Source organism: Elephas maximus, chromosome 12 (assembly GCF_024166365.1).
Source record: "Elephas maximus indicus isolate mEleMax1 chromosome 12, mEleMax1 primary haplotype, whole genome shotgun sequence".
NCBI classification, from domain to species: Eukaryota; Metazoa; Chordata; class Mammalia; order Proboscidea; family Elephantidae; genus Elephas; species Elephas maximus.
The window spans coordinates 78,650,802-78,668,864 of NC_064830.1; the positions used below are offsets into that span (position 1 = coordinate 78,650,802).

Genomic DNA, 18,063 nt, shown 5'->3' on the forward strand with positions numbered 1-18,063 from the left:
GCCAGGCGTGGATATGGAGGCCGAAACTGTGTAAGACTTATCTTTATATGCTTAGCACCGTCCCTGACATATATTTAGCACCCAGATATTTGGCTAAATGAATTCTAGATTAAGCTCCTAGTCTAGATCAAAGTCTACATTTCCCATATACACAGGATGCTATGGTGATGAACTCTAAATTCAAAGATGTTTCTTATTTACAAATTTAATTTAAAAGACCCTGGTAAGCCTGATAAAAGCATTACGATGTGAAATATCAAGTTACTACGCGATTAACAACCACCCTCTCCCCCGTATGCACCTAGAGTAAGTTTAAGCTGATGCCAGCACTTCCGCCTCATAAAACTTTGTTTTTATAAAATGTGGCTCAAGAACACTTTCTTAGATACCTCAAGACTTTTTTCCTTCTTTAACCCTGATAAACGTGTATAAGTGTAGTAAGCCTAGAAATAGTTCACATATAACAACAGAGAATAGGCTAAAACATGTATGTTTAAGAACATTCAAATAAAAATACATGCGTATTTAATTTTAACAAACCTTTTGTGCTTGCAGGGCAGCTTCCCGCTGCTGCCATCGTTTATAAAGACCAAATAAGGGTGTGGCTCCATCCACCCACTGGATTAATCCTGATCTGGTTCCTAGGGGTGTTACAGAATAGTGTCGAGCATGGAAACGGGGTGTTTCCTGGCGATTAATCGTGGCAAACATGGTATTCACAATTGACAGAAATTGCATTATTCTCTCATCCAGATGTAAATCCTCCAGGCCTAAGAAAACAAAGTTAAATTAGCTAAAGCAGGTGACCAAGTGGGGTGGAACAGGATGGGGTGGGGTTGGGAGTGCAACACTTTCGGTGTCTTGAAAGCAGCAATAACACTGATTGTCATTGAAACACATTGACAGCATTACAGAACATTCTATTCAGTGATAAGGTATGAGTACTAGAGACCAGCATTATTAATTGGTTCTTAATTATTCTGCTTCTACAAGCTCACAGGCAAAGGGAGGGGAGGAACAGAAAGTCTTTCTACACATACCCTCCAACCACTGCCATTCAAAATCACATGGGAGATATATAGGCCACCTCAGGCTATTCATGACATACAGAAATTCATCTGAAACTACCCCGCCTGCCACACACAGACACACAAAGCATTAATAAACAGACTAAGGATCTTCTTAAAGACAGGGAAAGTTTTAAATTCTACCTTTGAAAAGATAAGGATAGCTCTTCCCATCGGATCCTAAAAAGAGAAGTTTCTTTGGCTTGGTCTTAGTAGGCAAGATAGTGATGGTTCCACCCACACTGTGGATTGTGACAGTGTCTCTGGCTGAGACTTCTCCAGGAAGAGCAATTTCAGTGTTAGTCATGGCAGCCAGCCATGGACTGATTTCTTCAAGACGCAAGATGTAACTTGCACGTTTCTGTGCTCTCTGTTGTAAACTCAGCATTATCTATATTTATAAGATGGGAAAAGTAAGTTTACATTATTACTAGAACACTTAATTTTATTCCACGTTCAATCTGGCATAAAAGTAAACCGAAAGACCAAAAAACACCTTTTGGTCTAGTTCATATATTTATGAATATCACATATTTGGGTCATGAGGGGAAAGAGAAAACACAGTATGGTGATGAGCTCTAGTGATTTCTTTCTGCTTGTTAAGATCCCTCCCTCCTCCTCCATCCAAACAAGCAACGAAAATACCATAGGAGGAAGGAAATCATTGCTGTGATCACCAAATTTTGGGCTTTTATCAAATTAATATTCCCCACTGCTAAGCTATGCCTGAACAATGCCAAAACAAGTCAATTCATCCCTTGCAATAGGGCAAAATATACGGCCAGTTGTTGGCTGATAGTGGACACCCTTAGGAAGCGACTTGAAAAGTTATTAACATGAAATTACAAGAAAAAACAAGGCTCAATCTACTCTTAAGTGGATTTAGAAATCTCGTTCAGAAGAGAGTTAAAATAATCGGCCCTTCAATCAATGAACTCTGGGCTCTGCTTTCATGTGAAAATTGTAAAGCAATCCTCGAGAAGCTTTGTTCATAAAAGGAACAACTAGAAACATCCCAAATATCCACTGAGAATGGATAAACTGTAGTACTTTCAGCTTCACACAAAATGTGGGAGAATCATTAAAAAACATAATACTATTCAAAAAAAATATGTTAGTAAGAAAACACACACAGAGGATAGCTCATTTATAGGAAGTTCAAAAACAGGCAGAAACTAAACAATATTATCATTTAAGATACATACATAAAGTCCTAACTACTACTTTTTTTTTTTTTTAAGTAGGTAATGATTAATTCCCAACAGCAGCTGAGGAGAAGGAATGGCTACGGAAGGACATACGGGGCTTCCAAAAAGTTTTGTTTGTTTAGCTAGTTCAATTTCTGTTTTCTTTTTTAGCTCTACTATAGCTACAAGGCAAGGGATACAGATATTCTTTATAATTTTTTAATTATTCTTTAAAATGACACAACCATCATAAAATTTTTTCTCTATTATTTATTTCATATATATACACACGCGCAGACACACACACACACACACACAGGCTTTAAAAAGTATTCCTCCTGTCTCCTCCTCTGGCTTTCTTGGGTGATTTACTGAGAAGCAGCACAGGCAAAGAAGCAAGAAACTGGTGTTAGCCTACAAAGAAGCTGGAATTTGGGCTGAGCACACAAGATCAACTTTATCCTTTCTGTTCACTGTCTTGTGCTTCTAGCTAGTTGCTTTGAATTTAGCAGTTTGCATCTGTGATAGTTAAAGTTTGCTGTACATTTTTTTTTCTATATTGTGTCTTCTAATAGTTTTCTCATTTCTAAAGTTCATTAAAAAAAAACCAGTTGGGAGCAATAAAGGTAAGGGATTAAGGAATCAGGAAAAGAAAAAACTGCAGGGTAGTAAATATTGGCTCTCCCAACTAATGGGATACTGCTGTAACAGACAAAACCAAAGGGAATATAGAATTACAGGGAACAAAACAAAAACGGTACTGATTTTTCAAATATTTAAATACATGAATCATCTGTAAGTAAAATTAATTTCAAAACAAAGTATTTGTAAAAATTAATTTTGTTATGTTTTTTGTCTGCTAGAAATATTGAATACTGCCCCCCCCGCCAAGAAAAATTATATAAGCACAAGACTAAATTTCTTAATCTTTTAAAAGAAGAACAGCAGAAATACTTAATCTCCCGCAGATCAACATTTAGCTCAAGGCCAGAGCCCCTTCCTTGGCTAATTTCTTAAAGTGAACCTTCCTTCACTCACGAGAGAGTACACCATTTGCCACCCACTCACTCTCCCACTGCTCCTCTTAAAAGTTCTCAAAATGAAGACAACACCTTTCTCTGCATTGCTTGTAACCAACTGGTCATGGGCTGCCTTCCATGGGCTTCCGGAACCTTCTCTTATGTCTCCAGTAAGGAAAGTCCACCTATTTCAACTTTGTACCTTGTAGGAAATTTTCCATTTTAGAAGCATTAGTGAGATTTTTCTGTACCTCTTTAAATGGAATCCAGCTGCTTCCTGGCTTTGCAGGGTTTGACGGTGTCTTCAACTTTTCTAGGGCATTTTCAATTGCATCACCATAGTTGTCCTGAAACCATTTTTCGTGGGGTGTTTCCGCAGGGGCCGCCGTGATGCTCCTCACATGCTCCAAAGCAAACACAATGGGCTTCATCAAAGCTGTGTGCTTCTCCCGCATGATCGCGATTTTCTCTTCTCTGGCCAGGGAGACGTTTTTATTCAGAAGCTTATCTTACATTAAAGAGTCTTACACACACACACACACACACACACACAACATGTTAAATGTATCAAGTATAAGTAAACGGTATCAAAGAATAAGTCTAAAGTAACAAAGAATCAGCAAAGTAACTTACTAACATCAACCAAAAAAACCCACTGGCAGTCGAGTGGATTCTGACTCATAGCAACCCTATAGGACAGAATAGCATCATCCCAGAAGGTTTCCAAGATTGTAAATCTTTACGGAAGCAGACTGCTGGTGGGTTCGAACCACCAACCTTTAGCAGCCAAGCGCTTAACCACTGCGCCACCAGAGCTCTTCACTTAGCACTGTAAAAAATCAGGCACAGAAAAGCAACAGCTTCATTTTCTGAGTAGAGATGTATGAAAACATACTTGCGTAAGGTGTTGTTGTTCTGGACCCTCTTCACCTCATCTTCAAGCTGCTGAATTCGTCTCAGGACATACATGTGTTGCTGTAACAGAACTCCCAACCAGAGCTCGTCCCAGAGAACCGTGACCCGGCGCAGCTCAGCCACGAGCATCTGAACCTGCATACACAGCACAGCCACATGGGCTCAGCTACAGCTCTAACACAGCACCGTGCTGCACACACTGGGCATTACAAGTTAGGTGTGTGCATCCTGTTCACTCTACAGTCACAGAACCCTGGAATCAGTGATTCTATCAATACAGGTTTGTAAAACCAATATTGATTATTCCAAAATTTTGTTCCTCAAATGTCATTTCTGTAACAGTTTTTGTGGGAGGCTTTTCTGGGGGAAAGAGAGTTACAATAAAAATTGTTTTAAACATATAAAGTTTAAAAAAAAAAAGATAAGGTTTCTAGTTTTTTGGGTTCTTTTACCTGTAGCACCATAGTAGGGTTTGCAGAGGACAGCTTATCTACAATTTTGCTGTAGCAATCCTGCATCATGGCTTGGTCTTCATTTAGTCCACTTTTTGGCTCATCCTTACTGCTATCCTGAGAAGCAGGAGGACTTCCACCCTCACATTCAGAAACTAGTAATTCTTCTCCTTGAATATTGCCAAGCAAAGTTGGGATTGCAGAAGAGAACTTATTTCCTATAACAAAAGGGAAGAAGAATAAGGTATACTTGGACTGTTTCTCCCAGGTGAACACGCTGTGTTAGGGAGAACGATAATCTATTCCACTCCTGAAGTACTCGTGTAACTAGCTTGCCTTCCGTGCATTAAATTCACCAAAGATTGTGAACATTCTGCATTTTTACAAGTTGAGCTGACTATTTTATTTGTTGATATAAGGCAATGGAAGAGAAACGTGAAAAAGATAATGTGTCTATAACAAAGTGTTCTACCAGCCAGAGTCCAGGAGTTGGAGCCACATATACATGAGGTTTCAATCCTTATCTGCCATTTACTCAGCTCAGTGAAGCTGGGGGAGTTATTCAATCTCTCCAAGCCTTAGGGGGTTATTGTAAGGACTGAAGATAAAAGGTAAAGAAAGCAGCTACTCATTCAATAAAGGTCAATTATTTCTATCAAAAAAAATTACAAACAACTGACATGAAGTACAAAAAACACTACCTAACAAAAATTATTTGTATGACAACTTATAAGTAAAGTATCAGTATTTTAATATTCCATACCTGAAGCCTGGGATTCACTACTAAGAGATATGGTACCCACTATTGCAGGATACAATATGAGATGTGGAGAGTCCTGAGCCACACGGCAGAGAAGGTTGCAAATACTTTGGCGCACATACACTTCAGGGTGGTTTAAGCGTGAGAAAAGCTGTGGAATAATTCCTTCAGGATAAGAAGAAAGATGCTTAAAGTTATTAAAACTGCTCAAACAGTAGGTGCAAAAGGGTAAAACTTGATGTGCGTCAGCATCCACATGAGTCCTAAGGACCTCAAATTTCTCCCTATAAAAACAAGGTACCATACACAATAGTTCCTGATTTACAAGTTTGATTCAGGTACAGGGCCGTAATCAATATCCAGAGCAAATCAAAAATGCTCTAGAGAAATGTATTTTCTTTGAATGCCTGTAAAAGGCGGCAAATTATAGGCAATTTTTAAAAAGGGTATATAACCTTTTTTGGAAATTATTTTCAGTACCTGTTCCAATTTTTTTTTTTTTCTTTAATGTAAAAAGCTGCTGCCTTTTCACCTCTTGTTCCTCAAAAAGTGGGAGAAAAGGTCTTACTGGTCTAACAAGCAGTCTAGGGTACTCTATGAACTAATGGGGCTATTCTTCAGCACATTCTTATGATTTTATAGATCCTGTCCAGAAATAATTTCTACTGAAACATCTGGTTTAGACTTTCACCTCTCCACGGAGCGGTAGGTGTTCTTTCCAAGCCACGCTCCAGGAACTGCCTCAACTCGCCAGCGTGCTTAACAAGCAGCCGCAGCAATCGTAGTGTTGCCATCACAATCACATCATCAGTGCTCTGCTCCGCTCTATTACTTAAATGTAGCCTGGGGTCATCTTCGTCTAAAGGAACCTAAGGGAAGAAACGAGAAATCACAATTTGGAATACTGATTGTGGTCTACTGGGAAAGAAATCCCAAGTAAAATTTTTTTTTAAACAGCACAACGTGCTATCTACCTGGCCAGCGTTGAGTTTAAGGAAAGTAAAATACGCGCTGCAAGACAGTTTATACAGGCTGAAGATTCGATCTACAACTTTCCTCCATACTTTAATAACTCCTTCTGTTGCACTTTCGTCAAGTTCTGAGAGCCATGGGCAGCTTGAAATTAACTGGCGCCAGATAACATCAACCATATCATCTTCCTCGTTGTCTTCACTTTCTGTTATCTGAAGCGTTATGTCTTCATCCTGAAGAAAATGCCATCTTTAACACAAACTGAACAGGGATAAAGCTACGTGGTTTTACTGTCACATGAAAGCATTTTTCTCGTTTATGAAAGACCAAGTTATCCCACATTTAGTGTTGTTAATGCTATTTCATGCTAGTATGTGTCTCCTTATGATACATTTACTAATGTAGCCAATGCAGACAGATATAAGCATTTAGCAAAGATTAAAGATGGTTTTGAGGGGTTTTTTTGTAGTTTAAATGCCTCCAACTTATAATATTCTGCCAGCAGAAATTTAAACATAATCTGCTGAAGTTTGAAGCTGAATGTACACAGAATACAGTATAGCAGACCTCACCCTTTAACAGTACAGTGCATGTACAATAACACCATTTTTGGCAGAAACTGACATACGCTGTGATCCAGAACAAGAATTGATTCAATACAGTTTACCTCAGCAAGTAACACCCATGGTTTTTGAAGGCTGGAATTAAATGCTCCATAGTTATAGCATTCTAGAATTGACAGAGCTTTGGGGCAGGAGGGGGCTGTATGTGAGTCGGACAGATCATCTAATCCACTGGGTTTTCCACTCTGGCTGTATAACAGAATCACCTAGCAAACTTAAATGTGTATGTGTACACACACAGAGGCCCCATCCAGAACATCTCAGATAAGGCTTAGGCACCAGCATATTTTAAAAGCTCCCAAGGTACTTCTAACTTACAGCTAAGCCAGGGTTGAGAATCTAACTTCTGATCACAATAGCAATTAAAAGAAAAAATTTAATTAAGATAAAATAAATTTGACCTATCTTTAACAGGACCCTAGGGAAACAAAGTGATTTCTCAAGGAATTAATCTCCTTAGAAAAATACTACAACTTGCTTTCATCTTAAAACTCAAAAAAAATTTTTTTTGAACAATAATTGCCCAAACTCCATTCAACATTTAATCAAGTACATGTGATCAATTTCCTCGAGATCACTGGGTTAAAACTGTGATCTTGACACTATTTCCCTCCAAACACTGTATCATGTTTTCCTTGCCTGAATTCCCGCTGGCCGACATACAGCCTGTCCAAGGATACCATATATCCTCTCCTTTTCTTCATCAGTTATAGTGTCTGGAAGCAGATTTTGAACTTCAGATTTTTCTCTAGGCAGCAGACGAACACCTTCTCCCTGACTATAAAAATAAACAAATCATCATTATTTCTGCTACCAAAATTTTACCATATCATCAGACATTTTAAATCTCTGTTTTGCAATGCATCAGATAAATTACACATTTACACACACATACCTGGCATTGTCAACCACCTTTCTGCCCCATCTATAAGCCCAGCTAGCCAAGGCTGCCCAAGATTTGGCTACTTCAGGTGCCTGTACTGAAGACAGGTGATACAACTGTCCCAGAATGAAGTCAGGTTCTCCAACTCCAATATGCACTGCCATGGTGGAGGAAAAAAATAATAAAGGATCTCAGCAATGTTATATTCACAAATCTCTGATGGCAATTTCATTAATATTGCAGGTTTTTACTAACTGCAAGCAATCAGTAAGTTCCATGATGTTACAGTATAAAATTTTGGTAAGGCACAAATTTTAATTATATTTACCTTCTCAAATAAGCTTAGATTATCACCCAGTCAAACACATCCATGTCTTTCACGACACTGACCTTTATAAACAGCTCAGGTATGAGATGTGTTGCAGAATATCTTGCATTCTGGATTTGACTGGCTATTTCCTCATGATTAGATTCAGATTAAACATTTTGGCAAAAATAACACATAGCTGATAAGTATAAAATCTTATTCAATCACAGAGATACATGAAGTAAATATCTTTACCCCCAGTTTAGAGGTAAACAAACTGCCTGTGATAGTGCTATTTGCCAATGGAAGATTTATAATGATCAAGACATATCCCTTATGAATATCAAGACCCTACAGTACATACATTATTTTACAAGGTGTAATTAAAACCCTAGGCTTCACAACAAAATTAACGTATTTTCCCATGTTTAAAAAAAGGTTAATTACGTCCCAATCTTTAAAAATAGGACAACAATGCCTGCCATAAGAGGCATTCAAACCTTCATTGAATGAAGTAACTACCATATTTGTCAGCAGAGAAAATGCATAGGTATACAAGACATCCCAATTATAAGGGACATTTGCAAGTACAAAGTGTTCAATGATTTTTTCATCTCACTTGTAAAGTGGAAGTGACTGAAACCAGTTTTAGTGGAGGTAAGGAGACACTCACCTGGTTCACATAAATTCAGTATTCATATACTACATTCAGTATAAAATCATAAGTTCTAGATACAGAATGTCTCAAAAAATACAAAAAAATCAAATAGTTAGAAAAATACATTAATATCAGTGAATACTAACCCATATCAGGGTTACGGTAGAAATATATTTAAATCTAAAATGTTATGGTAAAATCTTCCTCATCAACTGTATGATCTCTGACTGACACTTTCTGTTACTAGTAGGAGTGTCAGAATGTGCAAAAACTTGAATCATTCTGTAATTGCCATGCTCCACCAGTAGAGGGGAGCACAGTCTACTACTTTCTATCTCTGCGGCTTCTTGTAGTGTGACTTGAAATTTTTAGATCTCTGAGGCAGGACCTTATTACCAGCAAAAACATTCTAACTCCATAAAAGCAACTTGAATCTGGAAGGCTGGAAATATGGCCTGCAAAAAGAGTTCAGTGACTTCCACGATATACTAAATTTTCATAGACAGTCTTTGTGGCAAAGCATAGCCAGCATAACTTGTAAACTTTAAAAAGGGGGGGAAAAATAACTTCTAAAATTAACATATTAAAGCTAATAAAAGAAAACCAACCTGTAGATTCGCTCTCAATCCGAGGATAGACTTCTTCCATTGTATTAACATCCACTGTATTAAGCGTCGGCAGTTCTATTAAAGTGAGTATGTTTTTAGACAAAGTAGAAAGACCTGTGAAGTTCTGTTGTTGCTGAGCTCTGTAAACCTGTTTCAGCTGCCCTGAAATTTCTTTCCATTCTGCCTGGATCCATTTAGCCAGTGTCAGAATTGACTTAGCAACTGCATACTCCGCTTTGGCAGACTTGCAGAAAGATATGGCACAAGAACTCAACATTTCCATTGCATGTGCTGACTGACCTGTATAAAACAAAAAAAAAAAAAAAACAGCACTTATAACCCTTAAAAGCAAGACTGATATTACCCCACTGTAAAATAATGAACTTTTAAAAGCACGCAAATTCAGTGATAAACAACAGTATCCGAAAACATTTCTTACTCTGATACATTGTTAACAAAACTACTTCTTTAAAAAGCAATGAATTATAAGTCAATTACAAATAATTTATTATTCAGGACTCAAATGTTCTCCAACAGCTGAAAATAAGCAACTTTTCTACTATTGCCTTGCACCATAACCAGAAATATTCATGCCTGTGATTTTTCTTATTGGTTATGTATTAACCATAATTCATTTTACTAACCTGCTGTATATAGCAATTTGGTTTTTTCAATATCGAGTTCAGGCCCCCATTTTTCATCCACTTGCCCCTGAGTTGATAGTTTTTTAAAGTGCTGGACTAAATCCTGAGCAGTGGTGGTCTTTCCCAGCTGGACCTCACTACACTGTGCCAGCAGTCTTGTTGCAAGTGACACATTCCCCCGTTTTCTAGCAAATTTTGCTGCTGTTAGGCCTAATTCCATGAGGTGACTTCTAATCGGAACTGTTTGCTCTGCAGAGAAGAAAACATTTTATTAGTCCCTGATTTTGTTACCCAGATTGCACAGAGATGTAGCCAAAAATTTCTTCCCAACTAACTCCCCCTTCCCACCACCCCCCTGAAGAGGTAACTCATATTTTCCTCATGGAATCTCTGGCAGCTATTCTATTGCTTGGCATACAATAAATAAACGTTGAATAAATGTATACAATGAAGTAGAGAAGAGTAAAACTCATTCACAGTAAGAAACTGAGTTTTTAGTTTCTGAATCTTTTTAGTAAAGTGCCTAAAGGGTAGGAACGATGCTAAGGCTAGACCATTCCACCTTCTTCTGTAAGTACCCTCTGCCCTTCCACCGTGTCATTCTCTCCTGGTTCTCCTCCTGCCTTTCTGATGAATCCTTCTCAGTCTCCTTCTCTTCCACTACCCATCCATTAAAATTGTTCATCTCAGGTCAGTCCTAGGCTCTCTACTCTTCTCACTCTGCATACTCTCCCTGGACAATATCACCTGTTCCTGTGGCTTCAATTACCATATAAATGCTGATGACTCTTGAATCTTTAGCTCTAGCCCAGACCCTCAAGTTACCTCCACTCAGACATTTCAAGAGCACTTAAACCTGTGTCAAGTTGGACTCGTTTTCCACCATCCTCTAAACTGTTTATATTTCTCCTCATTTGCCCTTCTCAGTTGAAAAGCACATGATTCACCCGGCACCAGCAAGTGTCTAGTAGTCATCCTAAGCTTTTCCTTCAACCCTCATATCCCATCTGCTTTTTTCTATCCCAAAGGCTACTACTGGGGACTTCGGTCTAATTTATCCTCCTAATTAATCCCATCTCCAACCCGTAGCTGATCTTACACAAAGGTAAACGTGAACATTTACCTACCTTCCTTGTTTATGGCTTCTCACTGCCCGTCTGAAAAAGCCCAAATTCCTCAATTTAGCTTGTAAAGCCCTGATGCCTTGCATTCCATTCCAATCTCAATCTCACACAGCTTCATCTCTCCCCTACTCTCTTTCTTAGGTGAACTAAGTCATCTAAGAATTTTTGGTTATTTTCTTCACACTTGATGTTTTTTCTAAGTCAATCTGCCTTCTTTCTCATCTCCACCTCCCTCGGGTCTCAGCTTAACTGTTACTTTCTCCCCCAGGCACTTTAGTCTAGAGGCCCAGGATTGCACCAGATGTTTTTGTTATATGTTCTTTTAGCACCATGCATTTGTGCTCCCATTCAGCACACCGTATGGTTTCTCGTTTAATGTCAGTTTTCTCTGATAGACTCCAGAATCCCCCTGGTTCTAGGAATGCAGAAAAGAGGCTTGTCTTGTTCATCATTGTATCCCAACACCGAGCAGAGTATATGGCATAACACGTATCTAAAAATCCTGCATGGAGTTGTACCTCTGAATTTAACTGCTAAGTTACTGACATTTTCTTCTCTGTTTTAAAATGTGTTTGATATAGGAAGGATGGAAAAGGAGATGATGATACTCAAAGCCCTATTATATGCAATGCTCTGTGCTAGAGTGTTTATATCCATTGCATCATCTCATATAACCCTCACAAGAATCTCATGGGTAGGGCAATCCCCGTAATACTGAGAAGGAAAGTGACTCAGAAGTTTAATGACTTGCTCTGTCGTTGCGTGCTGTCAAGTCTATTCTGACTCACGTCAACCCTATAAGACAAAGGGTAGAACTGCTCCACTGGGTTTCCTAGGCTGTCATCTTTCCGGGAACAGATCGTCAGGTCTTTTCTCCCATGGAGTGGCTGGTGGATTCAAACCAATGAGCTTTTGGTTAGCAGCCGAGTGCTTAATCACTTTGCCACCAGGTCTCCTTAATGACTTCCTGTAAGGTCCCTCAATTTGCAAATACTAAGCTAGGGATCCAAACTCAAGCCTGCTTAGCAATAAAGGGACAGCTAAGTCACAGCTGCCAGTAACCACCGTTCAGTTAAAGTCCATATCCCAGCACTTAGCTTCCTTGAAACTTAATAATCAGATTTACTCAGTAACTCCAGCTACCATGTTTTCGACTAAAATTCTATAGAGTTCTGGCAACTTTTTTATTTTTGACCAATAAAGTAAATTACCAGCATTACTTTAACATGACAGGCCATTTCTTTCTCAAAAATGAGACTTATATAAATATTATTTATAAATACTAACTTTCTAGCTATTCATTTGGAGTGTTGAAAACTTAACATTCGCAGTACATTACATCTGACAAAAAAATTTGTCTCTAGATACATAAAGTCTTAGACTTAACAAGACAACCCAATAAAAACATGAGAGATTTGAGCATTTTACAAAGTAAGACACAGAATGGCTATTATGCAAATGCAAAGATGCTCAAAATCACTAATCACCAGGAAAATGCAAATAAAATGAGATACTACTACATACCCACTTCAATAATTAAAAAAGACCAAAAACACCAAGGATGTGGAGCAGCCGGAAGTTTCATAAGTTGCCAGAAGGAATGCAAAATGTACAACCACTTTGTAAGAATCTGTTGAACTGTTTTGAAAGTTAAACCATATGAACCCAACCAGTCCACTCCTAGGCATTTACCCAACAGAAATTAAATTTTATGTCCACCCAAAGACTTGTACATAAATGTTCACAACAGCTTTGTATGTTAACAGGCCAAATCCATCAAGGGGTGAATAAACATACTGTACACTTTATCCATACAATGGATTTCTACTCAGCAATAAGAAAGACCACAGTACCGATACACACAACACGGATGAATCTTAAAAATATCATGCTGAGCAAGAAAAGCCAGACACAAGAGTGCATACTATATGATCCCATTCATAAGAACTTCAACAGAGACAACTATGATATAAAGCTCATCAGTGACTGCCCAGGGCACGGGTAGATGGGCAAGATGGCTGAGATGAGGGACAGGGAACCTGCTGGGGTGAAAGAAATGTTCTGTATCTTGCCTGGATTGGTGGTACACAGGTGTATATATCTTTGTCAAAACTCATCGAACTGTACACTTAAAACGTGTAAATTTTATCTCAATAAAGCCAATTTTAAAAAAAAGAAACAAACCTAGTTACCTTTTATTTTCTCCAACAACTGACTCTGGTACATGGTATATCTCAATGCCTGCATCCATGGCCTCACATCATGCTGCTTACATGAACGCAAAGCTTCGCTGAAGAGTGGAATAAGACAGTCCTGCCACAGAAAAACAAAAACGACCTAATGTAAGATAGGCTCCTTATATGTTTGTAGGATGAGTTCAGTTAAAGCATACTGCTAATGAGTCCAAGACTCCACATCCATGTAAGTCAGTTACTTCAGACCCAATCCAGGCTTATCTATTAAACTCTCCTTTTTTCATCACGAAGTTTCTAATCACAAAATGGAAGCACAGAATAACTACAAAAGAAAACCTTATTTTTGGCACCCCCCAAAAATCTTTTAAACATTAAGTCCAATCTATCATAATATTATCAATAAAGCAATTAAAAAAAAAATAAGCATTGCAATTTACTATAAAGCAGGAGCTAAATTATAGAAAACATAAAAACTACTGCTTTATAATCAGATTCTGAGATTATAATTCCTTTGGGAAAGCCCCATCTTTGGTTTAACTTTACCTTTTTGGGGGCAAGGGAACCTATATTTTGGTCAATCATAAAAATATCTGCCTAAGGAAAATATGTTGACATATCCTCCCAAACCCCAGCTCAAAAAGAAAAAATTTCTCTTTAACCTCTTAGAAAGAACAATGGTTATTTTCTACACCAAAAGTTGTACCTGTCACTATCCTTTCAAAGAGGAATAAGGTATCTCATTTGAAGGCAAAAATTAAGCAATTAGCCACCTTTGAGGTTATGCACTTCACATGAAAATTTGCCTGAAAGTGGCATTTGAGATTCCGGATTTACTGGCTTTCCCAACTACAAATGTTATTTCAAAAAACTCTTTGTTCCATACCAGTGTTAGCTAGAATATGCTTTTAAAAATGCACATACACACACCTCTGTTGAAAGTCTGTTAGAAACTGTGTTCTCCAAAGCAGATGAGCAATACAGCTGTAAGGTGCTCAGAACTGGCAGAGACTGTGAAACCGTTAAAGTGGAAAGTCTCAGTGGTCCAACAGCTATGCGAGAGGTTTGCTTCAAGTACTTTACCACGTTTCTGAAACAAAATGTTTATGGTCAATTAAAAAATGCGATTTTTCAATTTGTAACCACTGACGGGATAAAGCATTTGGTAAGATGCTACCAATAGCGGTGTCCAAAGGGGTGAGGGGGGAATAAAAGGAACAGCCTGCTCTTTAATAAAATGATACGAGCAAGTCGAGACATTTGCTTTTGGAAATTTTTACATTTTACCTGGTTCTGACCCCAGTTTATGTAGGCAAGTGGCATTCACATATCATAAGACCCCCACAACTAAAATGAAGCTATGAGGACTAGCATTGTAGTCATCTGGTGTACTCCCTGTCCCCCGGCCAAGTATACAGATCTATCATACTCTGTCACATTCAGATCTATCACATTCACCTCCTGAAGATGAAACTTACTCAGTTATAGACTGCCACTTCTGATCTTGTTCTATATGGTTTAAAGCAGTTGCCAAACAAACAGAGCTTCTCAACAACTGAACTTCAATGGATTTCTGAAGTTCCCTTGGATCAGGACTTAACATGTTAGGAAGCAGTTTTTTCATATCTACAGGAAGTTAAATAAATTTCATTAATTTGCTTTTATGTATAAGACTGATAAGGTATTTGGACAGTATTTAAAATAATGCCATTTAAAATACTGAAAATGAGAATGTGCCTTCATATTTAAATTGAGACAGTTGAACCACTGCGATTAAACATTTCCTATAGCTGTATGAAAATTATACTCCTAGACACCCAAAAATCAGCTGACTTCACAGGCTCAAAAATCAATAAACAAACTGCTATTTAAGTGGGCAAATCTAGACCTACATTGGCAAACCTTACTGAATGGAGCAAATCAATGTTAATACACAGAACGCTCACACTACCATATTTTTTTGCAACTAACACACCCATGTAAATAACGCGCCCACACATATAACACGTGGCATAGCTCGCTTACGAAAATAGCGGGGGGTGGGGAAGAGGTTGTGTGGTTGGCAAAATCTGTATAACCCGTGCATTACTTGCATTAAAATATGGTAACTTTAGATAAATTATTTTCAAAATGTTCCAGCTGTGATAAAGAAGTTAATGAACCACATCAAGTTACCAATCAAGACTTCAAATTATCAAAAAAAAAAATTTTTCAGCTTAAACACTACTTTGTAAAATCTTAAATGTTAATGTAGCCTTCTTTAGCTTGGGAAATTTTAAATTGGTTTTCATTTGCCAGATCAAGTGCATAGAAGTCTTAAGTTTGTTATTCACAGGGACAATACCTCTCAGATTTTTCAGTAAAATACACTAACCTAAAAATTTTAAATAACTTATTGGTAAAAATAATTAAAATTTTTCTCAAATACCTATTTTTTCTTTTGATCCTACAGCAAGTAGATTGATATTTTCTCCTGGCAACAATTCTAATTGCTCAGTACATTCAACGAATTCTCCAGACTCAAAACTGCTTAGTGATCTGTAATTAAAATATTGGTTAGCTCATTTTAAAAAGTATTACACTGTATCCAGCTTATGGCACCATTCAAAGAAGTAGAACAAATTTGGGGGGGGTGGGGGGTCACAGTACAGTTACACCATCTTCTTTTGAAGAAGTTCCTTCCATCCATGCTACTATTTTTATTTTGATGTTAACTATTATCTTGATAAGCACTAAAACTACAGTGACAAATCAGAAAGTCACAGCTGCAGGCATCTAGCTAAGCTTCTTCCAGGTCTCCTTCCTCTTTTTGCCTGCTGCAGCAGCCTGTTATCGCTCTGGGCCTGTCCAACATGGACAGTAGACCTCTGCAGGGTAACCTCTCCTAGCTACATCTAAACTCCCTACACTACTTTATACCTTACCTAAAGTATAAAAGCCCCCGTAGTTCTCCTACCCTACCATCTCAATCTTCTACCCTAGTCTTGCCTTCTTTGACTGCTGGCCTCCTTCCCTCTCTCCCTTTTTCATTGTGTTCTATGGAACCTGTTTCTCTTCTTTCAAAGAATTCTTCCTTTGCATTTTCTCACCTTATCTTAAAAATGATACTGCCTCTGAAACTCTTACCTATTATCCCTGCAGTATCAATGCCAGGATGGGGGTCTGCTCCCATTTCTACATCTGGTCTCCAATCATGAGGTTTCTCAATCTCTCTTTTCCATCAGTTTACCTGCCCCTCTCACTGTGTCACTTCCTTTACAACTCAGCCTGGATCTAGCACTGGAAATGTACATCACTTGGCTTACTCTATGCCTGCTTTCACCTTAATACTCCCTAACTCTAAATGAATATAACCACCAGCTTCTCCGGGGAGTTGAGGTTTGGTGACCAACACATTGTTTCTGCGACTATGGAGTCTTGAGTTCTCTTCTGGAACAGGTTTTCCATGTTCCTATTTGGTTCCCTCTGGGGCTACAACAAATCTTTACAATGCTCTACAACACCCTTACACTTTGTTCAGCTAAGGACTGACTCCTCGGGGGGGCCGGGGGGGGGGGAACAGACTTTAACTTCCTCTATCCTTATCCCCAAAATCACCATCTATTCCCAAAACTCTGTGTCTATATCCAACATTAACTACTTTCCTTGAAAAGTGGGGCCCAGTCAGTCCTTCTATTAATGTCCTTTATCCTGTTTCTTAGGTCTCTGCTTTCTAGTGGCTCTTTCCCCTTTACGTAAAAGAGCACTTAATCTCTTCATTATTTTAAACAGGTACACAGTATTCTCCTTCAGCCAGCTTTTTCTGCTTGACTCCAAGAAAAACTCACTGACGAAATATCCTACCACAAGTCTTTTCCAAATTTCTCCAGCACTTAATATTCAATCTGGTTTCTTCTCCTTACCCCTCCACAAAACTTCTTGCTTATGGTCTCAAGCATCTAAACAAGGTTGACCACTCCCATCTGGTTCTCCAACATCTAGAACAATTCTTTTCCTTAATGCCCTCGTGTTTTCCTCAATGTCTTCCCCTAAAGGATTCTGGCCTTGGCCCTCTGTCCTTTTCACTCACTATTCTCCTGAGACTCTTCTGTGATCTAGAGCCTTTACTTATTATCTATATACTTTTTATCCCCAAATCTCTCTCAAGCTTAGAATTTTCTTAGTTCCAAATCCAATTCTTAATTGCTTACTAAGCAATTTCATCTGTATATTTCATATGCATCGTGAACATGACCTACTATTCCCTATGTATTTCTATTTCAATTAATACCATCCTTTCTCCTCCCTCTACCTTCTCCCCTACAGAGGGATGGTCTACCCACTTCCTCCCCTTATTTTCAGTCTCTTCAGGACATAACAGATTGAACTACTCCTCTGCTCAAATCCCCAAGATTTTCTATCTTCCTCAGAGTAAAAATCAAAGTCCTTACCATGGTTCTGAGCTACTTCTCTACCTTTATCTCCTATTACACACTCTGATCCAACCATACTGGCCTCCTGGCCATTTCTGGAATGCTCCAAGCCCATCATTCTTATATTGGGTCTGTTCCCTCAAGTCTGTGCTCAAACAGCCTTGAAGATTCGTCTGTTTGTCCTCCCTCTCCCTATAAAATCAATTCTTCAAGAATTAGAATTCATGCCTTTTTTCTATA

General features: G+C 38.4%; 1 protein-coding gene across 2 annotated transcripts in view; it reads right to left on the reverse strand.

Moving 5' to 3' along the window:
* Positions 1 to 18,063, reverse strand: part of SMG1 (SMG1 nonsense mediated mRNA decay associated PI3K related kinase) — a 97,499-nt gene that overhangs the window by 22,746 nt on the left and 56,690 nt on the right. For both annotated transcript variants that reach the window (XM_049902687.1, XM_049902688.1), the window contains 16 exons: positions 15,840 to 15,949; positions 14,890 to 15,037; positions 14,342 to 14,501; positions 13,412 to 13,532; positions 10,096 to 10,344; positions 9,452 to 9,751; positions 7,891 to 8,035; positions 7,635 to 7,773; positions 6,375 to 6,605; positions 6,092 to 6,269; positions 5,404 to 5,565; positions 4,641 to 4,858; positions 4,169 to 4,323; positions 3,525 to 3,747; positions 1,212 to 1,458; positions 541 to 770 (listed from right to left, as the gene is read on the reverse strand). In XM_049902687.1, coding sequence (XP_049758644.1) covers positions 541 to 770; positions 1,212 to 1,458; positions 3,525 to 3,747; positions 4,169 to 4,323; positions 4,641 to 4,858; positions 5,404 to 5,565; positions 6,092 to 6,269; positions 6,375 to 6,605; positions 7,635 to 7,773; positions 7,891 to 8,035; positions 9,452 to 9,751; positions 10,096 to 10,344; positions 13,412 to 13,532; positions 14,342 to 14,501; positions 14,890 to 15,037; positions 15,840 to 15,949 — 3,016 coding nt within the window. The remainder of the gene's footprint in view (positions 1 to 540; positions 771 to 1,211; positions 1,459 to 3,524; positions 3,748 to 4,168; positions 4,324 to 4,640; positions 4,859 to 5,403; positions 5,566 to 6,091; positions 6,270 to 6,374; positions 6,606 to 7,634; positions 7,774 to 7,890; positions 8,036 to 9,451; positions 9,752 to 10,095; positions 10,345 to 13,411; positions 13,533 to 14,341; positions 14,502 to 14,889; positions 15,038 to 15,839; positions 15,950 to 18,063) is intronic.